This window comes from Eretmochelys imbricata, chromosome 27, assembly GCF_965152235.1.
Source record: "Eretmochelys imbricata isolate rEreImb1 chromosome 27, rEreImb1.hap1, whole genome shotgun sequence".
Taxonomy (NCBI): domain Eukaryota; kingdom Metazoa; phylum Chordata; order Testudines; family Cheloniidae; genus Eretmochelys; species Eretmochelys imbricata.
The window spans coordinates 8,850,001-8,873,240 of NC_135598.1; the positions used below are offsets into that span (position 1 = coordinate 8,850,001).

Consider the following 23,240-nt stretch of genomic DNA (forward strand, 5'->3'; position numbering starts at 1 on the left):
CAGGCGGGGTCCTGGGGAAGCCAGAGGGTCCTGCCCCCCAACTTCGCAGTCAGATGTGACTCTCAGCCAGCCAGTAACACAGAAGGTTTATTAGACGACAGGAACATGGTCTAAAACAGAGCTTGTAGGTGCAGAGAACAGGACCCCTCAGCTTGGTCCATTTTGGGGGGCAGTGAGCCAGACAACCACGTCTGCACTTCACTCCTTGTCCCCAGCCAGCTCTAAACTGCCTCCCCCTCCAGCCCCTCTTCCTCTGGTCTTTGTCCCTTTCCTGGGCCAAGAGGTCACCTGATTCCTTTGTTCTCCAGCCCTTTAGCTCTCACCTTGCAGGGGGGAAGGGCGCAGGCCATCAGTTGCCAGGAAACAGGGTGTCGGCCATTCTCTGTGTCCAGACCCCTCCACACACGCTGCACACAGTGAAGTCAGCCCTCTAGGGCTCTGCAATGATCATACACCCTTACCCCACCACCTAGATACTTAAGAACTGCATAGGGGAAACTGAGGCACCCCCACACTATTCAGAGGAAACATTAAGAACAGTCCCACTTCGTCACAGCAGGTTGGCCAGGGTCATGCCCCTCTGGCTGCGTTTGTGTGGCAGGGGGTCCGGCTGGGATCTGGGGGACAGGCTGGCTGGCCAGGGTCATGCCCCTCTGGTTGCGTTTGTGTGGCAGGGGGTCCGGCTGGAATCTGGGGGCAGGGAGACTGGCCAGGGTCATGCCCCTCTGGCTGTGTGTGTGTGGCAGGGGGTCTGGCTGGGATCTGGGGAACATGGGGGCTGGCCAGGGTCACGTCCTTCTGGCTGAGTGCGGGGTGGGGTGGGGTGGGGAGGGCTCTAGCTGGGATCTGGGTCATGCCATAATCCAGACAATGTTGCTCTCAATGCTTTATCCTCTGGAAGGTGGTAGCACAATGGGACCAGCTCCTGGGATCAGGGGCCGATTGGGCAAATAGCTCCCCAGATCCAGCCCCCGCCCCTGCCCCTGGAAGCTCCCGGTCTGGGATTGAGACGCTCGGCCGCAGCCGGGTACACAGAGAGGGTGGGGAGCTACCAGCACAGACAGTGTGAGCAAAGCAGCCCAGGGTGGAGGGTGGGATCTGGTAGGGATCTGGTTCGGGCCTCATCAGCTAGAGTTTGGCTGAGATCTGGCTGGGATCCGGCCTGTGCCATGCGGCCTGGGATCTGGTCATGATCTAGGCTGTGTTGCATTGGCTGGGATCTGGTCTGTGCCATGTGGGCTGGGATCCGACTGGGACTGGGTCTGTGCCATGCGGGCTGGGATCGGGTCTGTGCCATGCAGGCTTGGATCCGGCTGGGATCGGGTCTGTGCCATGAGGGCTTGGATCCGTCTGGGATCAGGTCTGTGCCATGAGGGCTGGGATCTGGTCTGTGCCATGCGGGCTTGGATCCGGCTGGGATCGGGTCTGTGCCATGCGGGCTGGGATCTGGTCTGTGCCGTGCAGGCTTGGATCCGGCTGGGATCAGGTCTGTGCCATGAGGGCTGGGAGCTGGTTTGTGCCACGTGGGCCAGGATCTGGGGGAGATCCAGTCTGTTTCCTGTCTGCGGTCTGCGTGCGGTGGACAAAGCCTCTTCTCCCCTGCTAACATCCCTCCCTTTCCTCCCCTCGCGCTGGGGCTCTCAGTCTCTCCTGGAAACCCACGACTCGGTGGCCTCCAAGAGCTACGAGACGCCCCCGCCCAGCCCCCTCCTGGACCCCATGTTCAACAACCAGCCGGTACCGCCGGATGCCGTGCGCATGGTGGGGATCCGCAAGACGGCCGCCGAGCACCTGGTGAGCCTGGGGACGGGGTGGCTGGGGTGGGGGCTCCTGTCAGCCAGCCGGGTGCCCACAGGGAGCCTGGCAGGGGCGTGCACGTCCCATGGGAAGGATGGTCCTGAGCATTACCAGCTCTCTAGTAACATGGGCTGCCCAGTGTGGGCCTGGCCCCCTTCCCCCCAGCTCTGTGTCTGCACAGAAGGCTGGGGAGGCCCCTCCGGGGTCCCGCCGCAGCCTCTTCCCCCACAGCGCCGGCTGCCATCCAGGCCTCCCTCCTCCCACCCTGGCAGGGCATCAGTGCCGGTCTATTAATTGGTCTGTCGCACGCTTGGCGAGGCGCCGGAGTTCAGCATCGCTGCAGGGAGGGGAAAGGGAATGTGTGTGTGTGTGTGGGGGGGTGTGCATGTGTGGGAGGAAGCTGAGGGGATGTGTGTGTCTGGAAGAGGGGGTGTGTGTCTTGTGTCGGGGAAACGGGGGGGTAGAGATGGGAGTGTGCGGGAGGAGGTGTGCGAGGATGGGGGTGTGTATGGGGGGAGGGATTGTTGGGGGGCTGCGTGTGTGTGGGGAGGGGTGTGAGCGGAGGAGATGTGTGGGGGGGGCTGAGTCTGAGGGGAGGAGGTGTGAGGATTGGGGTGTGTGGGGTTGGAGGGGCACTTCCCACAGGCTCCACCATCACACACAGTCCTTGCCTACCCCAGGGCCTGGGGGGCCAGCCCCCTTCTGTCCCCAGCTTTGTCTGGCTATGGGGTAACAAATGGCTGCGCTTATCCTCAGCTCATCAACCCCCGTCCCACTCCCTCCCCATCTAGCTCACCCCTCTCTTTCCCTCCCTCTCCCTTCTTCTCTTTTCTCCTCCTCCTCACTCCCCTCTTCCCCTCGCCCTCTTTCACACCCTCCCATCTGGCTGGGGGGCTGGGCTGGGTGTTGCGGGGAGGCGATGGGGTGCAGCAATGGGCCCAGCTGCGGCTCCAGGGCTCCCCATGAGTCCCCGGGGGCCTGGCTATGGCAGGGCCGGGCGCTGAGGTGCATACCCCCCCTCCACCCGCAGGGCGTGACCTTCCGGGTGGAGCGGGGCGAGCTGGTGGTCGCCCGCATCCTGCACGGCGGCATGATCGACCAGCAGGGCCTGCTGCACGTGGGCGACGTCATCAAGGAGGTGAACGGCAAGGAGGTGGGCAACGACCCCAAGGTGCTGCAGGAGATGCTGAAGAACGCCACCGGCAGCGTGGTCCTCAAGATCCTACCCAGTTACCAGGAGCCTCCCCCGCCCCGGCAGGTAGGGCCCCCGCTCGGGTACGTGGGGGTGTGACGGTCCCCAGGGTGCGATCCGGACTGCCGAACTGAGATGCCTTTTACGCTGCTTTGCTGGTGAGCAGCCGCTCCTGGCCCGTGAACACACAGCCTCCAGCGTGTGACATGCTCCCAGCGAAACCCTGCAGAGTGCTACTAGCCAGCCACTCATGAATTACACCGCGGGAGAACACCAGGACATTGCCAGCCCCAGACTTTCCCCGAGAAACGTGCCCGGTCTCTACTGCCCGGCCCGCTCACCCTGCAGCACAAGCTCCCTGAAAGTCCGTCATTTCGTCAAAGGAAAATGATATGCGCGCATCTTGGTATCGTCCCCCAAAGACGCTGGTTTAGATTGAACAGTAAAACGAATTGATTAACTATAGAAAGGTGATTTTAAGTGATTGCAAGTCATGAGGCATAAGAGTCAGAAGGGATTACAAAGGAAAATAAAGAGAGAACAACGCCAGCTCATGTCCAAGCTTAGCAAGTGAAAGGAGCTGAAAAGCAAAAGGGGTTTTTCTCACCCCAAGCTTACAGCAGAGGTGGTGCCAGCAGAGAGATGGTAAGAAGGGGAGTGAAGTCAGGTGTTTTCCTCCCTTTTCTGTAATTCAATTTCATGGGCTAGAAACGTCCTGGCTGAGTCACGGTGACGCGCAGTCTGCTGTGGACGTGACGTTTAAACCGTCCCGATGATTGAATGTGAATTTCTTGTTTCCCTCTCCCGCCCCCTGCTGGAGAATAGCTGCTTGAGTAGGTAATAGTGGGGGCCAATGTGGCTTTGTCTCTGAAAAACTGGTCTGGGCCTGCTTTTCTTTAACTTGGAGCATGTCAGAGTAACATTATACAGTGGAATCTTATAACTTTCCCTTCAATATTGATACACACGTTTTACCGGCACAATAATGTTCAGCAGATTATGAGTTTTCAAATGATACCTCAGAAGGTATACTTTGGGGGAGGGATAGCTCAGTGGTTTGAGCATTGGCCGCTTAACCCAGGGTTGTGAGTTCAATTCTTGAGGGGGCCATTTAGGGACCAGGGCAAAAATTGGGGATTGGTCCTGCTTTGAGCAGGAGGTTGGGCTAGATGACCTCCTGAGGTCCTTTCCAACCCTGATATTCTATGATTCTTTGTACAACATTTATCATAGTCCTGTGAACATGGGGTGCAGGCTGTCACAGGGGTTTATGCACTGCACCCCCTCTTTACACCATGCCTGGGTACATGGGGCATATGCACCCCCTGTTTATAACCCCTCCTCGGGTACCTGAGAAACATATGTTGCTGTACCTCATTATAAATCTCCATGTGCCTGCCCTTCTCTGCTCCTCCTCCCCACCCCGGTCTGCCCCCAGCCGGGGAGCGTTCCGCGAGAAGGCCAGCAGGGAATTTGTGCGCGGATGCCTTGGGCAGGGAGCTGGAAGAATTTAATAAGCAGCTGTCAGCTCAATGTGCTCAGCGGCGTAATAGAGCTGGACCAAATGTGCCCCGGGCGCCGGCCTCTCTTGCCTTCCCCAGCTGCAGGGGCCTCTGGATAAACCCAGGGGAGGGGCCGACAGCTGACTGGATTCTCCTTGGGGTGTGGGCTGCGCTCCGGGCTCTCTTTTTGGAATGGGGGTGCTCGGTGACACCCCAGTGGCAGCTCAGTGCTCATTGTTCTGGCCAGTTTGAGTCAAGACTTCCCATCACCTGCTCCCTCAGTCCCAGACCTCTCGGGCGCCGTGGGCTTGTGTCTGCCTCCGGGAGGTGGGGTGGATAGGTGTGTAGGGGTGTGATTGCTAGTGTCTTTGCGGTGTGCTCCCCCTGGAACGTGTGGTTGCCTGTTGGCTCCCAAGTCTAGGTACACGCTGGCTATGTGACCCTGAGACAGCCCCACCCCCACTCTGTGCCTCAGTTTCACCATGTGTAACAGGGAGATGACGATACATATGCAGGCTTGTATGTGTGTGTGTGTGTGGTGTATATAGGTAGGCCTGTGTGTGTAGTTGTGTAATATAGATGTGGGCCTGTGCGTGTGCATGTGTGTAGTTGTGCAGTACATATGCAGGGGTGTGTGTGTGTGTATCTGTGTATATATAGGGGGCCATGTGTGCAGCTGTGTGGTATATATGTGGGCCGTGTATGTGTGTGTGTGTGTTATACGAAGACCTGTGTGTGCAGCTGTGTGGTATATATGAAGGTGTGTATGTGAGTGTAATATGCAGGCCTGTATGTGGTTGTGTGTGAAGCTGTGGAGTATATATGAAGGCGTGTGTGTGTGTGTGTAATATGCAGGCCTGTATGTGGTTGTGTGTGAAGCTGTGGAGTATATATGAAGGCGTGTGTGTGTGTGTGTGTAATATGCAGGCCTGTATGTGGTTGTGTGTGTGTGTGTGTAGCTGTGGAGTATATATGAAAGCGCCCGTGTGTTTCCCTGCCGGGTTGTTGCTGTCTGTCTGTCTGTGCTGGATTTGGTGGCCGATAATCCCATTCGTGGGAGGGGTGTGTATGTGTGTTTACCTCTCTAATCCCCCAGCTCTCCCCCCCAGGAGAATTTCCTTGTCCCAGCAGCTCTGATAACCCCTCCCTTCCTGGCCATGCTCCTGCCAGGGTGGGCGGTGGGCTCTGCACAAGGGCTGCCCGGGCCTGTGCCCGGGAGAGCCACAGGACCCGGGGGGTTGGCTGGTGTTGGGATCACACCCCACGGAAGGCAGTGACTGTGGGCAGATGGCAGCAAAGGCCGTGGTGCGAGCTCCCCGACAGGGAAGGGAGGGACAGAGCAGGGGTGTGCGTATGTGAGGCTAAATACGGCCCCCCAAAAGAGGCAATTATAGGCGGGAGCTGTGGGAACTTGACCCCGAACTCCCACAGTTCACTGAGAGCGGGGATGGTGCCCCACAAGCCGCTGCAAAAATTTCCCACAAGGTAGTGGCGCCGGGGACACTGGGACCCCCACCCACAGTGCCATGCGGCTTTCCCCCATGCAGCGTGGCTCTGCGAGGACGCCCTGCACCGGCAAAGGCAGCTGGACGTGAACAGGCTCTGCCGAGGGAGTGCTAGAGGGTTTCCCGGGGTAGCTGTACCAGCCTGCCCTTTCCAGCAAAGCCCTTAGCGAACACATAGAATCGTAGAATCATAGAATATCAGGGTTGGAAGGGACCCCTGAAGGTCATCTAGTCCAACCCCCTGCTTGAAGCAGGACCAATTCCCAGTTAAATCATCCCAGCCAGGGCTTTGTCAAGCCTGACCTTAAAAACTTCCAAGGAAGGAGATTCCACCACCTCCCTAGGCAACGCATTCCAGTGTTTCACCACCCTCTTAGTGAAAAAGTTTTTCCTAATATCCAATCTAAACCTCCCCCACTGCAACTTGAGACCATTACTCCTCGTTCTGTCATCTGCTACCATTGAGAACAGTCTAGAGCCATCCTCTTTGGAACCCCCTTTCAGGTAGTTGAAAGCAGCTATCAAATCCCCCCTCATTCTTCTCTTCTGCAGGCTAAACAATCCCAGCTCCCTCAGCCTCTCCTCATAAGTCATGTGTTCTAGACCCCTAATCATTTTTGTTGCCCTTCGCTGGACTCTCTCCAATTTATCCACATCCTTCTTGTAGTGTGGGGCCCAAAACTGGACACAGTACTCCAGATGAGGCCTCACCAATGTCGAATAGAGGGGGACGATCACGTCCCTCGATCTGCTCGCTATGCCCCTACGTATACATCCCAAAATGCCATTGGCCTTCTTGGCAACAAGGGCACACTGCTGACTCATATCCAGCTTCTCGTCCACTGTCACCCCTAGGTCCTTTTCCGCAGAACTGCTGCCTAGCCATTCGGCCCCTAGTCTGTAGCTGTGCATTGGATTCTTCCATCCTAAGTGCAGGACCCTGCACTTATCCTTATTGAACCTCATCAGATTTCTTTTGGCCCAATCCTCCAATTTCTCTAGGTCCTTCTGTATCCTATCCCTCCCCTCCAGCGTATCTACCACTCCTCCCAGTTTAGTATCGTCCGCAAATTTGCTGAGAGTGCAATCCACACCATCCTCCAGATCATTTATGAAGATATTGAACAAAACCGGCCCCAGGACCGACCCCTGGGGCACTCCACTTGACACCGGCTGCCAACTAGACATGGAGCCATTGATCACTACCCGTTGAGCCCGACAATCTAGCCAGCTTTCTACCCACCCTATAGTGCAACACGCTTTAACATCCTAGCGTAGCCTGGGCAAGTTGTGATTTACCGTGTGCTTGCCCATCCTCTCACCAGCCTAGGTGGCCGAGGCTGTGTATCTTGCCCAGGGCTTGTCGAGACCGCTTCCGTATCTGGTTCCCCGTTAACTCCAGGTAGTTAACGGGTCTGGGAAGACAAGTGCGGACTTTCCCCGCTTCTTAGATCCAGCCTGCACGGGTTCTGTCCCTTCCCTCCGGTACAGAATGGACGCTGGTTGCCGAGGTGAAACATCTGGAGAGTGGCAAGTCTGGCTTTCACAAATGTGGTCACAGAAGTAAAAAAAAAAGACAAGCTCTCAGGGGCATGTGAGTGGAGCCTTGGGACACCTAGACCCGTGGTTCTCAACCCAGACCCAGACTACTCACTCAATGCCAGCATGGGGATGTCTGTCCGAGCTGGAAATGACAGGGCTTCTAGGATTATCTGAGGAATGGAAAACTTGTCTTATGAAAGGAGACTCAAGGAGCTTGGCTTGTTTAGCCTAACTAAAAGAAGGTTGAGGGGAGATATGATTGCTCTCTATAAATATATCAGAGGGATAAATACCGGAGAGGGAGAGGAATTATTTAAGCTCAGTACCAATGTGGACACAAGAACAAATGGATATAAACTGGCCACCAGGAAATTTAGACTAGAAATTAGACGAAGGTTTCTAACCATCAGAGGAGTGAAGTTTTGGAATAGCCTTCCAAGGGAAGCAGTGGGGGCAAAAGATCTATCTGGCTTTAAGATTAAACTCGATAAGTTTATGGAGGAGATGGTATGATGGGATAACATGGTTCTGGTAATTAAATATTCATGGTAAATAGGCCCAATGGCCTGTGATGGGATATTAGATGGGGTGGGATCCGAGTTACCCAGGAAAGAATATTCTGTAGTATCTGGCTGGTGAATCTTGACCATATGCTCAGGGTTTAGCTGATCGCCATATTTGGGGTTGGGAAGGAATTTTCCTCCAGGGCAGACTGGAAGAGGCCCTGGAGGTTTTTCGCCTTCCTCTGTAGCATGGGGCACGGGTCACTTGCTGGAGGATTCTCTGCTCCTTGAAGTCTTTAAACTACAATTTGAGGACTTCAATAGCACAGATATAGGTGAGAGGTTTATCGCAGGAGTGGGTGGGTGAAATTCTGTGGCCTGCGTTGTGCAGGAGGTCAGACTAGATGATCATCATGGTCCCTTCTGACCTAAATATCTATGAATCTATGAATCTATGACACTCCGGCTGCAGGGTAGATGTTCCCTGAGAGAGCCCGTGGGCTGGGTGGGGAAAGTGGGGCCCTGCTCGGCCCTGATTCATGCCCTGTGGGCTTTGCACTGGGCCAGCTCCCGCCCCTGTGTCAGGAACTGCAGCCAGCTCTGCTCTGTGACCCCGGCTCTGCACCCGGCCCGGGGCTGCCCCAGGAACCGTGTGGCGTATGTCGGGGCAGGGCTGGGCCCAACGAAAGGGTTTCAGAGGCGCTGAGCACCCCCCGCTCCCATTACAGAGGCTGCATGGCCTCCCCTGGGTGGTGGCCGCAGGAAGTGCTATCCAGGTGGGGAAACTGAGGCACGTGCCTGTGTGTCTGAGAGACTTGCTCAGAGTCACACCAGGAGTCGATGGCAGGGCTGGGAAGAGAGCCCAGCGGTTATTGGCACAGTGGGAGAGGAATTTAAGGGGTTGCTGAGGAAGGCATGGGGGGGGGGCAATACATTTAAGGGGTAGGCAGAGCAGGCATGGCAGGGGGTTGAATTTGGGGTTGGCTGGGGCAGGCATTGTGTGTGGGGGGATGAATTTAAAGGGGGGCAGGCATGGTGGCAGGGGTGGGAGGGAAATTTAGGGGGATCATGGCCTGCTCCTCCAGGCAGCTCATCTTCCCTTCTAGCCTGTATCCAAGACATTGTTCCAGCACTGCCTGCCGCACCCCGCTTCAGCCTGATCGCCTGGCCCCTGCCAGCCGATGCCAGGCAGGAACTGAACCGGGGTGGCGGGCATGGGGGCAGAGCTGCTCGATGCAGACAGGAGCACGTCACCTGCCTTTAACTCTCCGGACACATTTCTCCCCCGGCTGAGGACAAAGCAGAGCCTGTCAGCCGGCCCTGGCATCTGCTCTCTCGGCGCCATGCACCGCGGGGCCCAGGCGCTGAAAGGAGCCTGGCAGCGAGGGGGCAAGCAGGAGATGAGCTGATCTCCAGTCCCTGTGTCTCCATTTGCTATTTGGAGCTTGTCTTGGCTTGTTACCTCACAGTGGGGAGCAGGGCAGAGTCCCCCTCCACCCCTGCTCCAGGCGGGGCTCACCCATGCCCACCCCTCTACCCCTACTCCTGATGGGGCTCTCCTGGCCCCTCTCCACATCTGCTCCCTGTGGGGGTCCCACCTCCACCCCAGATCCCAGCGGTGCTTCCCCAGCCCCCCCTCCACCGCTGCTCCTGGCGGGGCAAGCTCAGGGGTCAGTTACGCTCGGCTCTCGCCCTTCCAAGGTTTTCTTTGCAGCCATAACAGCGAGCCTGAGACTCTTTGTCATCAATAGCCGAGAGTCTGGGGAGCGATGGAGGGGCCTGGCTGTGCCCCCCCTGCAAGCACCCCATGGCCTGCACATGGGGAGTTGACGGAGGTTTTAGCTGGAGGTCTGTCCGAGTCATCTAGTTGGACTCTGTGGGCCAAAGGCGTTATTGTAACCCAGTCACTGCCCAGCATTAACCAGCGTCAGACTCGGGTCAGGGTTTGGTGTCCAGAGACGTCAGCCGGCCAGTCCCAGGGCAAACCCCCACTGGAAACCCTAGGCACCCTTTATTAAAGGGACAGAAAAGACGCATTTGAAGAGTCAGGTTTGAAGGCAGGCTTTCGCTTTAACAGCCTCCAGCGTTCCCTTGAGCTGGGGAGAGTTTCCTAAGGACAAGGCCCCGGGTCTGACAGTCTCCGGGATGGTATTCAAGAGGGTGATTACCGTCCCGTCCGGGGCCAACAAGAGAAGTTGGTGGGGATGGGCTGGTTAAAATCCGCTCCCCTTTCTCAGAAGACAAGCCAAGACAAACACAAAAGGAGAGAGGAAAGCACAGCAAAGCTGGAAAACGCAGCTTCTCTCTATGGTGTCGACTTCACTTGCAATCTCGTGACTGGAGAAAAACAGGCCGGGCATGTGGTCTGGTCAGGCGCTCCGAGGCCTGGGACACTTGTAGCCACGTGGGGCTGTTTCGGGCATTGCTGTTAATGGCCTCTTTCTGATCTCAGCAGTCTTGGCCCGCTAAGCCAATCTCTTATGAGACAGAAGGCACCGGAGAGAGGAGAAAGAGACGGGAATCAATTTGTCTCCAAAATTCTTTCTTACACACCCCAAAAGGGAGCGGTGGGTGGAATATCTCACCCGCATCGTTATTGGGTCCACCAATTAGGCCTATTATCCGACACCCTGATTTTGGTTCATTGATTTCTGGCCCTCGGCTCCTCTTGTTCACTAGGCATAACTGTGACCCCTTCCTTGAGTGAGAGCCGGAGGCTGTTTTATCCGGTCTGTCAGTCTGTCTTGCATTCGGACCACTCCCAGCTCTGTTCTTTGGTCTAGGTCAGGGGTTCTCAAACTTCACTGCGCCGCGACCCCCTTCTGGCAACAAAAATCACTACAAGCCCCCAGGAAGGGGGACTGAAGCCTGAGACTTCACCCCCCTCCCCCCCGCCTTGGGCAGGGCGCCAAAGCTTGAGGACTTCAGCCCTGGGCGGTAGGGCTTGGATTTTGGCTTCAGCCCCGGGCCCCAGCAAGTTGAACGACAGCCCTGGTGACCCCATTAAAACGGGGCGCTGACCCACCGGTTGAGACCAGCTGGTCTGTGGGATGGCAGCGCTTTACACGCTTTCCCTGGCTCTTGACGATGGAGCTCACGAGCAGGGTCGGTTGTCTCCCGGCTCCAGCCCGTGCCAGGGACCGGGGAAATGGGAATTCTCCGGGCTGGATTTCCAGGCGCTCGGCACTGCCCAGCGGGGCCTGGATTTTCCAAAGAGCTCGGCTCTCAGTTCAGGAACCGGGAGCCCCAGGACGGCAAGGGCCCCTCTGCTCTCCCTGCCTGGGGCTGACCCTGCGCTCTCCCCATAGGTGTTTGTGAAGTCCCACTTTGACTACGACCCGGCCAGTGATAACCTGATCCCCTGCAAGGAGGCAGGGTTAAAATTCACTGCCGGGGACCTGCTGCAGATTGTCAACCAGGACGACCCCAACTGGTGGCAGGTGAGGACAGCTGGGTGGCCCCGAATCCCCCACCACTTGGCAGTACCCAGGCCTGGGTACTGCCTTGCACCCTGGGATGGCTTGGATGGGGGGGATGGGTTACTCAGGTGGGGAGGGTCATGCCACATGGAACACCCCCATCCCCAAGGCACGGAGGGGCTGGCGAGGGGACCCCATGGTCACTGCTGGTTTGGTCGATGGGATGGCGCTGAGGGCAGTCAGGGAGCTCAGTGGCAGCCAGCTGGAGGGTGAGGGTCTGGGGATGGGGGCTGTGGGTGGCCGCTGGGCAGGGGCCTCCTGGGGTGGGGGCTGTGAGTGGCCCCATAGTGGGGAGAGGGCGCGTTTGGAGATGGGGCTGTGGTGATAGGGCTGTGGGTGGCCACAGGGTGTGGGGGGTATGGGGATGGGGCTGTGGGTGGCCTCAGGGTGTGTGTGGGGGGTGTGGAGATGGGGCTGTGGGCAGCCCGGAGTGGTGGTGGGGGCTGTGGGAATGGGGTTGTGGGTGGCCCCAGGGTGGTGGTGGGGGGCTGTGGGAATGGGGTTGTGGGTGGCCCCGGGGTGGTGGTGGGGGGCTGTGGGGATGGGGCTGTGGGTGGCCCCAGGGCAGGTGGGGGGCTGTGGTGATGGGGCTGTGGGGGGGCTTCAGGGCAGGTACGGCTGTGGGGAAGGGGCTGTGGGTGGCCCCAGGGTGGTGGTGGTGATGGGACTGTGGGTGGCCCCAGGGTGGTGGGGATGGGGCTGTGGGTGGCCCCAGGGTGGTGGCACGGGGGCTGGGGGATGGCACTGTGGGTCGTCCCTGGAGGGGGTTGGAAATGGGGGTGTGGGTGGCCCTAGGGCAGGGGTGCTCCAGAGGGTGGAGGCTGCGGGGGGCCCCTGGTGCGGGCCGTAAGGGGCCCCAGTATGCCAGGCTGGACGGGCGGTGGCTATGGGGACTCTGGCTGGCTCACCGGGCCTGGGTGCCGTTTCAGGCCTGCCACGTGGAGGGCGGCAGCGCCGGCCTCATCCCGAGCCAGCTGCTGGAGGAGAAGCGGAAGGCGTTTGTGAAGCGCGACCTCGAAGTCCCCCCCACATCTGGTAGGAGGCCCCCACGGATGCCCCAGGCTGGCCCCAGTGCACGCAGGGCCCTGCTCCCCATCTCAAGAACGTGGCGGGGGAGCCCTGCTGCCCAAACCCTCCCTGCTCCCTACGGCCAGGGCCCTGAGCCAGGCTGGTGCCCAGCGCCCGCAGGAGGGTGATGCGCCCCCACAAACCCTGGCTGTGTCCTAGGGGTTTGCAGTGGCCCTGCCCTGACACCCCCTGCCCTGGGGAATATCTCCAGCCAGGCCAGCACCCCGATCCCTGCTGGGGTTGCCTGTGGCAGCATCTGATTCCCGCTGGGCTTGCCCACGGCTGAATGAGTCCGTTCTGCTCTCGGCAGGTGCCCTGTGCGGCAGCATCAGTGGGAAGAAGAAGAAGAGGATGATGTACCTGACCACGAAAAATGCGGGTGAGTGCCCCAGGCTGCCCAGGCCCTGGGCAGGCATCCCCCTCCTCCTCCTCCTGGGCCGGCTCTTGCCCCGAATCCCAAAATTATCCTTCCCCCTTCCACCCCGTCCCCTGCGCCGGCGGTGCTGGGCACACGCTGCCCCGTCCCCATATCAGTGCTGACTGTTTTCTCCTCCCCATCCGGCCCAGAGTTTGACCGGCATGAGCTGCTGATCTATGAGGAGGTGGCCCGCATGCCCCCGTTCCGCAGGAAAACCCTGGTGCTGATCGGGGCCCAGGGCGTCGGGCGACGCAGCCTCAAGAACAAGCTGATCATGTCGGACCAGGCCCGCTACGGGACCACCATCCCGTGTGAGTAAAGACTCTGCCCCCTGGAGCCAGTGCTAACCCCGATGTGCACCCTGATCTCTTTTCCCTAATCTGACCCCTGCTCCAGAGGGGGCTGGGGCTGACTGTGCCATGTGGCCTGGCCTCACGTGACTCACGCCTCTGGGTCCTCTTAGCGTGCTCTGCGGCCAGCTGGTGTGGGCATCCCTGCCCCACGCACGGCTGGCCTTAGGGGATGCACGTGGAGGTTTGGAATGAAGGCACCCGGAGCGCTGGGCAGGGCAGGCTGGGGGAGCCCTAGAGCTGTCAGGTCCTGGGGACGAAAAGTCCCTGCCCTGTCCTTCAGCACAGGGTCTGGAGAGCCAGCCAGGCAGACTGTGGAGAATCACCTGTGACCGTAATTGACCAGAGGTGAGGGCCAGGTAAGCCTGTTTGTGATGGAGCAGCACCCCCTGGTGAGGAAACGTCCACCCTGCACCTCATCTGCCTTCCATCCACGTCCCTGCGGAAGGGACGGGCTCTATGGCAGGAGGGAGGGGTGGGGGGCAAGATACCTGCCCCGCCACAGGCAAGACCCGTGGCCTTGAACCCCCATGAGTCCTCCACTTGTGGAACGTGGGGTGCGTCTGCCCCTTGAATTTCAGGATCCTGCTGCTGCCAGATGGGCTGCAGACGACAAAGCACCCCGAGGGGGGTGCAGTGGGATGGGCCGCTCTAATCTCCCCGTAAGCGTTTGGAAATCAAACGAGCTGTCCCTGAGATCACAAGGCAGGACTTGGCTTCCAACACTGATGCACCGTTCAGCCGGGTGGCAGCTGGATCCGCAGTTTCCCAAAGTTTGTGGGTGTTTGGGCTTGTGGTTCTGGCTCAGCCCAGTGTAGGGAGACGGGCCAGCCACACAGCAAGGGCTGGGGACTGGTTCCCAAGTTTTGGATGATGATTTTGATTCAAGCTGATCACCCAGCTTGATCCCACAGTTGAGGGGTGTCTGGACCTGGGCTTCTGGTTCTGCCCATTACAGGGAAGATCCCAGAGCTGGGCACAGGCTCTCTGGGTTCCCGGAGTTGGGGGGTGTTTGGGTCTGAGGTTCCGGTCCGGTCCCCTCGCCGGTCGTTCTGTAACTCACGCTCACCGCGTTATTCCTGTGCCCCTTGGCAGACACTTCGCGGAAGCCCAAGGATCACGAGAGGAACGGCCAGGTCTACTGCTTCATGTCGCGGGGGGAGATGGAGGCGGACATCAAGGCTGGCCGCTACCTGGAGCACGGGGAGTACGAGGGGAACCTCTACGGCACCAAGATTGACTCCATCCACGAGGTGGTGGAGTCCGGCAAGATGTGCATCCTGGATGTGAACCCGCAGGTTCGCGCTACGGGGACAGGCCCAGCTGGGAAGCCCCTAGTTATACTAGAGGGGAGGTTGGGGCTCTGGCTTGAAGCTCTGGAGGACAGCCACCTCTCGGGCAAAGCTGAGGCAAGCTTCCCCTGTACTCACCCCAGCCACCTGTCCCAGCCCTGACTGGGAGGGGAGCGCAGTCCAGGGCCCACTGAGTACCAGGCCTCTCTGCTGAGCCTGATCGCACACCTAGCGGGTGGTGCCCACACGCAGGGGAAGGGCCCCTGCCCAAAAATGCAACTGATAAGACAAATGGTGTGAGGGGAAACTGAGGCACAGAGCAGGTCAATGACAGAGCCAGGAGCAGAACCCAGGTCTCCTGGTTCCCAGCCGTGTGGCCTACCCATTGGGAAACACTGTCTCCCCACGGCTATAGCTGGTAACACCTTTTGGTCGCTACCCGCCAGGGCTGGATCTGAGCAGCGGGGAAAAAGCTCTGGGTCCCATTCCCAGCACCCCGGCTGCATGGTCCCCCTTCACGCTTGTCCCCTTTGGAAGCTCGCTGGTCCTAGGTCCGCACTGACAGCCTGGCTCTCTGTTACCCAGGCGGTGAAGGTGCTGAGAACGGCTGAATTCGTCCCCTACGTGGTCTTCATCGAAGCCCCGGACTACGAGACACTCCGAGCCATGAACAAGGCGGCGCTGGAGAGCGGTGTGGCCACCAAGCAGCTCACGGTGAGTCCACGCCAGCCCCGTACCCCCACAGAGTGCAACCAGAGCAGGGGGTCAAACCCCCTTTCCCCCACGCGGTGCCACGAGACATTGGGGTCATAGGGCCTTCCCCGATCACCTGGCCCATGCCATGTCCTTGGCCCACATGACCCAGGCTGGCTGAGCTGTGGCAGGCCCGGGTTCCACGGGGCGTGCCCCTGTATGCACACGGCTCTGTCCACAAGTACATGTGCGACATGCACTGGGATCGGGGCTTGCTCCCCTGTTGCTTCTTCCTGGTGGCCTTAATGGCCCCTTTAGAGGCAGGTGCTCAGCGCTTCCCCATCCAGCGCCTCCCTGAACGCGGCCACAGTTTGGACTCTCCATCCGGAGGGGTCAGCAGGGAGATCTCCTCACCAAGTGCACGGTGCGGTCCGTTCCCAGAGCCGCCCAGGAGAGCTGGGCTGTTCCCCCTACCCGCTCTGATGGCTGGCATGGCGGGTGTCCCATACAGCGTCTGCTGCTGGCCTCCAGGGAATGGCAGGCTGGCCCCACCTGCTCCCGCCAGCCAGGCTGCGGCGAAGCAGGGGTGGGCTGGCGTGGTCAACCCCTGGGGGAAGACAAAAGGAGGGCAGGGGGCCGTGGTGGGGATTCGCCAGCCCGTGCTGAGTGCAGTGCCGCAGCATGGTGCTAGAGGGCACCGTGCTGCCCCAGCTGCCAATCATTACATTTCCCATGGATGCTTTTTGCACGTGGGCCCCCTCGTGCCTGGCGCTGTCCCTGCCCCTAGAATCTTTCCGGGCTTATAATTGATCATATTCTGCCTCCTTCAGTCCTCCATCTGTCTTCAGCTGATTACGGGATCCGTCTTCATATCCTGTCCCAAAGAGCGGAGTAGCATTTCTGGGTGGCCGTTCCAACTGCGGCCATGCCCCTCCCCACAGGTAGCCGCATCTCCGCTCTAGGATCTCTGTATAAAAGGCTGCCACGCTCCACCCCAGAGGTAGATGCCTCTTAGTCCTGGGATCCCCGTACCGACAGCTTGCTGCGCTCCTCACCAAAGGTGGCTGCATCCCGGGGGTGGGGTGAAACGAGCCCTGCGTCGTTTGCACCTCTGCTTACCTTTGCAAAGCTCTTTTGGGACCCCCCCGCCCCCCTGGAGGCGTGTGCTCTTTACCCCTGTGCGCAGAGCTCTGGGGCAAGGCTAACGGGCAGCATCCGTGCTTGTGTCTGGGCAGGAGGCGGATCTGAAGCGGACGGTGGATGAGAGCTGCCGCATCCAGCGTGGCTACGGCCACTACTTCGACCTCAGCCTGGTCAACGACAACCTGGAGTGGACATTCCAGCAGCTGCAGGAGGCCCTGGAGAGGCTGCGGGCAGAGCCCCAGTGGGTCCCTGTCAGCTGGGTTTACTAGGACGCTGGGAGCGAAGGCCTCCCCCCCCGCCCCCACGCGGAGGGCACTGCCGACCCGCCTCCCCTCCGCCCTCCCTCCTGCACAAACCACGACGTCTCAAAGCCAAGGAACCCGGATCCCCTGCCTGCGTCCCAGGCCTGTCTTCGGGGGAGCTGCGGCCCGAGACAGGTCTCGTCCCCCCAAGGGCAGGCGCTAGCTGGAGCTGCCAGTAGGGCGTGGGGAGGCAGGGAACTGGGTGCTTGTTGAACATCCCCTTCCCCCTCCCCCTGAGTTTTAACCAACTTTGCCAGAGTTAGAGAGTTTCTTCTAGACATTCCCGAGGGGCACCCCCAGTGGAGAACCCTTCTCTGCCCTGGACACGTGGCTGGGGGGCAGTGGCCCCTCATTTCCTTCCAGGAAGGGCTAGGGTGGCCATGGGGAGGGTTAAGAGAGCAGCCCAAGGTGGGGCAGCGCCCAGGACACTAAACACAGCCTCTTTAGTGCCCGGAGTGGGCACTGGGTCCCCCTTCAAGCCAGCCCCAGGGCTGTGCCCGGGGCCAGATCCCGGCAGCTGGCAGAGGGAGGTGGGCATGAGGAAGGCAGTGTGAAGCGTGCAGCAGGAGGCGCACAGAGCTGGGGATGCCAGCTGGCACCTCCCTCCATCCCTGCGCGTTCTCTCTTTTTCACCCAGCTGCCCGCTCCATGCCCAGGCTGCATCCCCGTTCCCGGTCCTGAGCTGCCCTCTCTGTGCAGAGGTGCCTGGCACCACCTCCAGCAGCTCCCTGGAGCAGCTTGGGGCATCTCTCCTCACTGGCCTAGGCCAGGGGAAATCTCAATAGGGACCAACCGGCTCAGGAACAGGGATGTTCCTGGCCATCTTTCTTCATCATTCCCCACTGGGCCAGTGGGGTGGGGACGAGGGTGCAGCAGGGCGGGTTCGGAGCCCATCACCTCCCTGGGCTAGAGCATCAGATTCTCCCTTAACCCGTGTCTGGGGTTCGGGGCAGGAGGCGTGTCCACCAGGGAAATGAGCTTGGTGGGCTCAGTGGGCTTCTTGGATCAACCGTAGAGACTAACTCACTAATTCCCCACCGTGAATCCACAGCTGCTCCCCAGCAAAGACTGATGAGTTATTTCAGGGCTGGCTGGCTGCGGGGGCAGAATTTCCGAGGAAATTACTGGCCAGTTTGGTGCCGCGGGAGAGATCAGTCCTGTCCCAGGACGACAGGCGCACCTTAGCAAGCCCAGTCCAAAAATCGGCATGGTTCCGATGCCCTACCTGAAAGAGACGAAGCCACCACATGCCCTGCCTCACCTGCTCCCACAGAAAACCCGTGATGGATTCGTCCGGAGTGGGCCACCGCTCTGGATGACCCAGAGCAGAAGGAATCTTCTGGGGAGATCTGCACCAAGCAAATGCACAGCTATCTCACTGCCGAAAATTCAGCTCAGTTTACAGACCCAGCCCCCGCCTTCCGGCTCCGAACTGGATAGATTATTCCCCCCTCCCAATTTGAACTTTTGCAAATGTCCCAGCGATGGTCGGAAAAGCTGCCCGACTTCCCCCCCAGCTTAGAGTCTGTGATTGTGGTGGTATTGAAGGGGAATTGCGGCACCTCTGGAAATCAATAGCTTTAAGGTCCAAATGGTTGAAGGAGGCACCCTTGAGGAGGGTCTTGTTACATCCCTGGTGTAGGGCACAGGACATCTAGTGTAGGGCACAGGACATCTTGATTCCCTGCTCTGCTCCAGCCTCCTGGGCAAGTCACTTAATTGCTCAGTGCCTCAGTTTCCCCACCTGTCCAATAAGGTTAAATTAATAATACCCCACACTGAGAATACATCTGTTATTGTAGGTGAGGCCCTCAGATACTTTGGGGATGTGGTGGAACCTAAAGAGTTAAGTAACATAAATACTTTTGAGGCTCTGGACCATAGACCTCAACTGTAGGTTTTAGGATTTATAAAGTGACAGCAAAATAAAATAAAAACCATAATGATTGGATAGGTGGAACCAGCCAGGGGCATCACTAGATATCAGGTAAGGGGGGTAATTGCCACCGCCAGACCTCGGTTCGCCCACCCCAACTTTTCATTGGTCTATCGGCTCCACTTTTTGCCTCCTGCCCCAGCTTTGCAGGATAGAAGTGATCACATATAATGTTCTATATGCTAATGCAACTTTGCCCCGCTCCTGGAATTTTTCTGAAATGGTGCCTCTGGAGACAGTCGGCAAAATCCAGGTCCGGGGGGATCCTCAAAACATGGGGCCAGCCAGCTCTGCGATTTAGGGTCATACCTGTTGCTCAAAAACCATTAGAACAAAGATCAGTAAGAGTAGGAGGGTTGTGTGTGGACAGTGGACAGCCCGCAAACAAGCTGCCTGCCTGGGTGCGAGAGCCAAGGCGGGAAGGACAGGTGCCTTCTGATCTGATCACCAGACAGGTTTGTTAGTAACCCAGTGGGGTGGGGGGTATTTATTTATTTTCTTGGTAATAACTTTTGTCTTGCGTATTTCTTTAGCCGAATCCACACGCAGACTTAACTGACCCCATCGAATATTAAAGCTAGCTGGTCCTGCCCTCCTCTTATTTACCTGCCACAGGCGATTTTAGCCCCAGGCCTCAGTTTCCCCCTGCGAGAATGGTGACGAAGTTGCCCTCCTTGGTCAAGCGCTTTGAGATCGACCGGTGCAAAGCTCTAGATAACAGCCGACTAGTACATCTCCGCAGTCCTTGGGAACCGCATGACATCATTATAATTTCTGAAGCCATTAGAGGCCTCAACTGAGATCAGGGCCCTGTTGTGGTAGGTGCTGTACATACACAGAGAGTCCCTGCCCTGATGGGCTTCCAGTCTCAATACACAAATGGTAGGAGGGGAAACTGAGGCACAAAGGGGTGGGGAAGTGACTTGCCCAAGGTGACTCAGGGAGTGCTGGGAATAGAATCTCTGGATACCTGGTCCAGTGGGCGATGCTGTCTCCTCTTGGCTTCAGTGGCGGCTGGGTCTTCTGACTCCCATCCACGGGGCCCCTGCCCACAAGTCCTTCCCTCCGCTCTGGAGTGCAGGTTTCTGTGTGTCAACAACTACCTCAGGCCTCAGCTGCAGCAGGGCAAAGGCAGAGCCCTGGCCTTCGCTCGGGCAGGTAACTGAAGAAGGAGCTGTTTGCAGTTGTTTCCAAACGGCTTTATTTGCTGAGTTTTTTATTTTAAGGCAAAACTCCATCTCCTGTTTCTAACCAGCCTGGCTGCAGTGTGCCCCTGGGAACCCAGACCCCTGGCATGCACAGGCCCCATGGCCGCCGGTGGATCTGGGACGCTTCCAGTTTTGGGTGCCTGACTTGGGATGACTGGGGCCTGGTTTCCACAGGTCTGGAGCAGTCATTGCTGTTGGGGGGTTGGTTGGTTGGTTGGTGTTGGTTCTGACCTCCCCCTCCTCCCACAATGTGTCTGTGGCCCCCATTATTCTGGTGTCAGAGACCCCACAAACTTACTGTATTTATCGCAAGTCAGGCACCCCAAATTTGCGGCCCCTTGTAAAAATTTGGGCCTTAAGTTCTTGTTTCTCAAATGGCCGGAGTTCCCCTTTAAAAGCAACTGTGGCTAGGGTCTCCCCTGCTGGTTGTCACTGTGTGTGTGTGTGTGGGGGGGTGGGGGCGGGGCAGAGGGAGCCAGGGAGAGACACCCATTGGGAAGGGGTGATACCCCCCAAATTCCAATGCAGATCCCCTTTGGGAGGGCGCTCTCCAAACTGTCCCTACTTCGGCTCAACGGACGGCCCTTCCTTCCTATTAAAATGCCACCCCCCTGAGCTGCACCCCCCCTTTCTGTTCCCACCTTCACTGGGGGAGTGACCCCCAGGTCTCTTGCCAAGAACCCGTTCCACAGGGTGTATTTCCGTTGTAAGATAATAGCTATCACACAGAGGAGAGGATTAATGTCCCTTGTTTTAAAAAATGCTATTTATGTAAAGAAGAGAAACTGGCCGTATCCCTGTCTGTCGGGCAAAGCGGGGTAATGCAGGCATTGATCAAAGGTAATGGCCCAGCGACAGGAAGGTGTTGGCCTCCCATTGCTCTGTGGGGCTGGCAGTAGAACGCCAGGCTCTGAAATCAGAGCGTTTTGGGGGGGTTATTTTTGGTTGGTTTTTAATGCTGGATTTACAGCCTGGCAGTTAGATTACCCAAAGGACTCAGCACCCAGCGGGAACCTGGCCCGCTGGGCAATTTGGTGGATTTGGCGCTTGGTGATCTGGGCCCAGAAAGTTCTGGTTTGTTTGGGGTGAATCAGTGCGACTTTTTGCCCCGGGGTCTGTTTTGCGTCTGTAGGTGACTGTGAAGTTGTGTGAGAGAATGGGGCTGTGTGGGGTGGGGTGTAAGTTTGTTTCCCTGTGTCTGCATGCAGGTGTGTGTGTGTGTTTGTCCCTATGAGTTTATGTCTCTGTGTCTGTACACACGGGGGTGTGTTTGTGTATGTGCATGTGTGCCTGTCAAACAATTGCCAATTCTTGCAATTTTATCACACGTTTCACACTGTTTGTTTATTAGTCAAATCCCCAGCTCCTGGAGTCAGGTGATTCTATGAGACTCTTAGCTTTTTTTAAAGTAAGTTTCTATCCCTCCTTGTTCACGGGGAAACTCTTGCAAACACAACCCTGAAAGGGGCCGACACCTTTTGGCAACTAAAAATGATTATTTTTAAAGTCTCATGACTTTAACGCCAATCTCCTCTCTTTTCGGGGTTGGCCTGACGATTTTTTAACATTTGAGGTTGGCAACACTGATGCCCTCTCCTCCCGCTCCGTGTGTGCGCATGTGTGAGTACGTGTGCATGCAAATGGGCGCTGATGCGTGTGAACGTAGCTTCTGATGACGACTCACTCCATGTTAATGTTACATTTGCTTTGTGGGGCTTAGCCAGGGATGGTGACTGACAGTTTTTCCCCTAACCCCTTTTCTGTCCCATGCTCTGTTTCCTATTGAAGGGTGGGATTAACTGGATCTAAAGACGATGTACATATTTCCTTCTGGATGTGTCACTAACATACACTATAGTGAATGATCCTGCACTGCCCCCGTCAGCAAGAGAAATGGACGTGTTTGATCTCTGATTTCCACCGGTCTCTCCTAGTCCACTCCCGGCTCTGAGCTTCTCCATTAGTCTTCTTGAAACACGCGTGTTTTTAATGGTTCCATGTAAATACTGAGCAACAGCGAGCTGGAAAAGGTTTTTTCCCCCCTTCTCTTTGTTTTTGGTGAATGGTGATAGTTCCCCTTCCCCTCCCTGGAATTGTCTATTTCTGAGACTTGTGTTTATTAGAGAGCTCAGCGGTGTGATGTCCGTGTCGGGTCGGTGTTGCGTGTTAGAAGCCGGCTAATTTGGATTGTTTGTGCCCTGTTTACACCACGCTGCCCTCTATTCGTTGGAGCTGCCATGTTTTATGGTGGAATCTCTCCCTTTTTTTGTTTCTGAACCTGGGGGGGATCCTGCTAGCCCCCCCCCGCCGCCTGGTCACCTCTGCGTGTATGTGCGCGCCCGGTGATCCTGACCCAAGGGGCGTGTGACGATTCTGGACCAGTGCTTGGCCAGGCTGTGATGCAGGGGCAAGACACCCCCCACTTTGCCAGGCAGCCTCCTTTTGCAGCAGGACCCACGAACCCTCCCACCAAGCAGGTCGAGGGCCTGATCCTGGGAGCTGCTGAGCTGCAGGTGGGAGGCGCTTGCCCCTCCATAGGCTCGAGGGGGGTTGAGGATGCTTGGGGCCTTAGCCTCCGGCAGCATTGGTTTGAAATGCCCCTTCTGGTTGGGGTGCCATGCCAAGATGGCTCTGGCTGATGGCTGGTTTGGTATGGGAGGGGGGTGACCAGTCAATGAGGCAGATGACATCAGGCCTGATTGCTGCCCCGAAAGGACCATTTTCAGGGCTATGGGGTGAGGTCAGGAGGGGAAGTCACATAGGTGCCCCCCCGCCCCCCCCCGGCCCCTCAGTGCTTCCAGCCCAGGCAGGCTGAGGGCCCTGGCCTGGGTGTAGATGACCTTGTGAGACCGTTTCTCTCTGGGGTGGGCATGGCCCCATGGAGCTTTCTGCCAGGTTGTGCCTAGTGGAGAGGCCGGGCGCCATTCGTTCCCTGTAGCTGGGGGCTGTGATGGGCTTTGCCAGCAGTGCCGTTTTACACCAGGGGAGGAGCTGGCCCCTAATTTAAAACGTTAAGTCCCCCCTGGCCTCCCCTGTCTGTCGGTCCCTTCTCGTCCGATTGAACAAATGACAGTGACTTTTTTGTACTGACTCTTTTCTATTCCTAGTTACTTTCTGAGCTGGGTTGCTAGACGCTCAGAGCCCTGATGCTGTACATTTCTTTTATTTCTCGGTCGTGCGAGCTGATCCCATGTTCCTGCCGGTGAATGACTCCTTTTGTTACTTTTCAGTTACTTTTATTAAATTTAAAGCAAAAAAAAAAAAAAAAAAAATCCCTCACGCATGCTGGCTGTGTTGTTTTCATCTTGTC

At 57.7% G+C, this 23,240-nt stretch overlaps 1 protein-coding gene across 2 annotated transcripts in view; it reads left to right on the plus strand.

The window, feature by feature from the left end:
* The window catches only part of MPP2 (MAGUK p55 scaffold protein 2), a 28,546-nt gene extending 11,793 nt beyond the window's left edge, over window positions 1-16,753 (plus strand). For both annotated transcript variants that reach the window (XM_077806313.1, XM_077806314.1), the window contains 9 exons: window positions 1,645-1,794; window positions 2,828-3,055; window positions 11,350-11,481; window positions 12,450-12,555; window positions 12,899-12,967; window positions 13,156-13,317; window positions 14,452-14,654; window positions 15,234-15,362; window positions 16,577-16,753. In XM_077806313.1, coding sequence (XP_077662439.1) covers window positions 1,645-1,794; window positions 2,828-3,055; window positions 11,350-11,481; window positions 12,450-12,555; window positions 12,899-12,967; window positions 13,156-13,317; window positions 14,452-14,654; window positions 15,234-15,362; window positions 16,577-16,753 — 1,356 coding nt within the window. The remainder of the gene's footprint in view (window positions 1-1,644; window positions 1,795-2,827; window positions 3,056-11,349; window positions 11,482-12,449; window positions 12,556-12,898; window positions 12,968-13,155; window positions 13,318-14,451; window positions 14,655-15,233; window positions 15,363-16,576) is intronic.
* The last annotated feature ends 6,487 nt before the right edge of the window (window positions 16,754-23,240 follow it).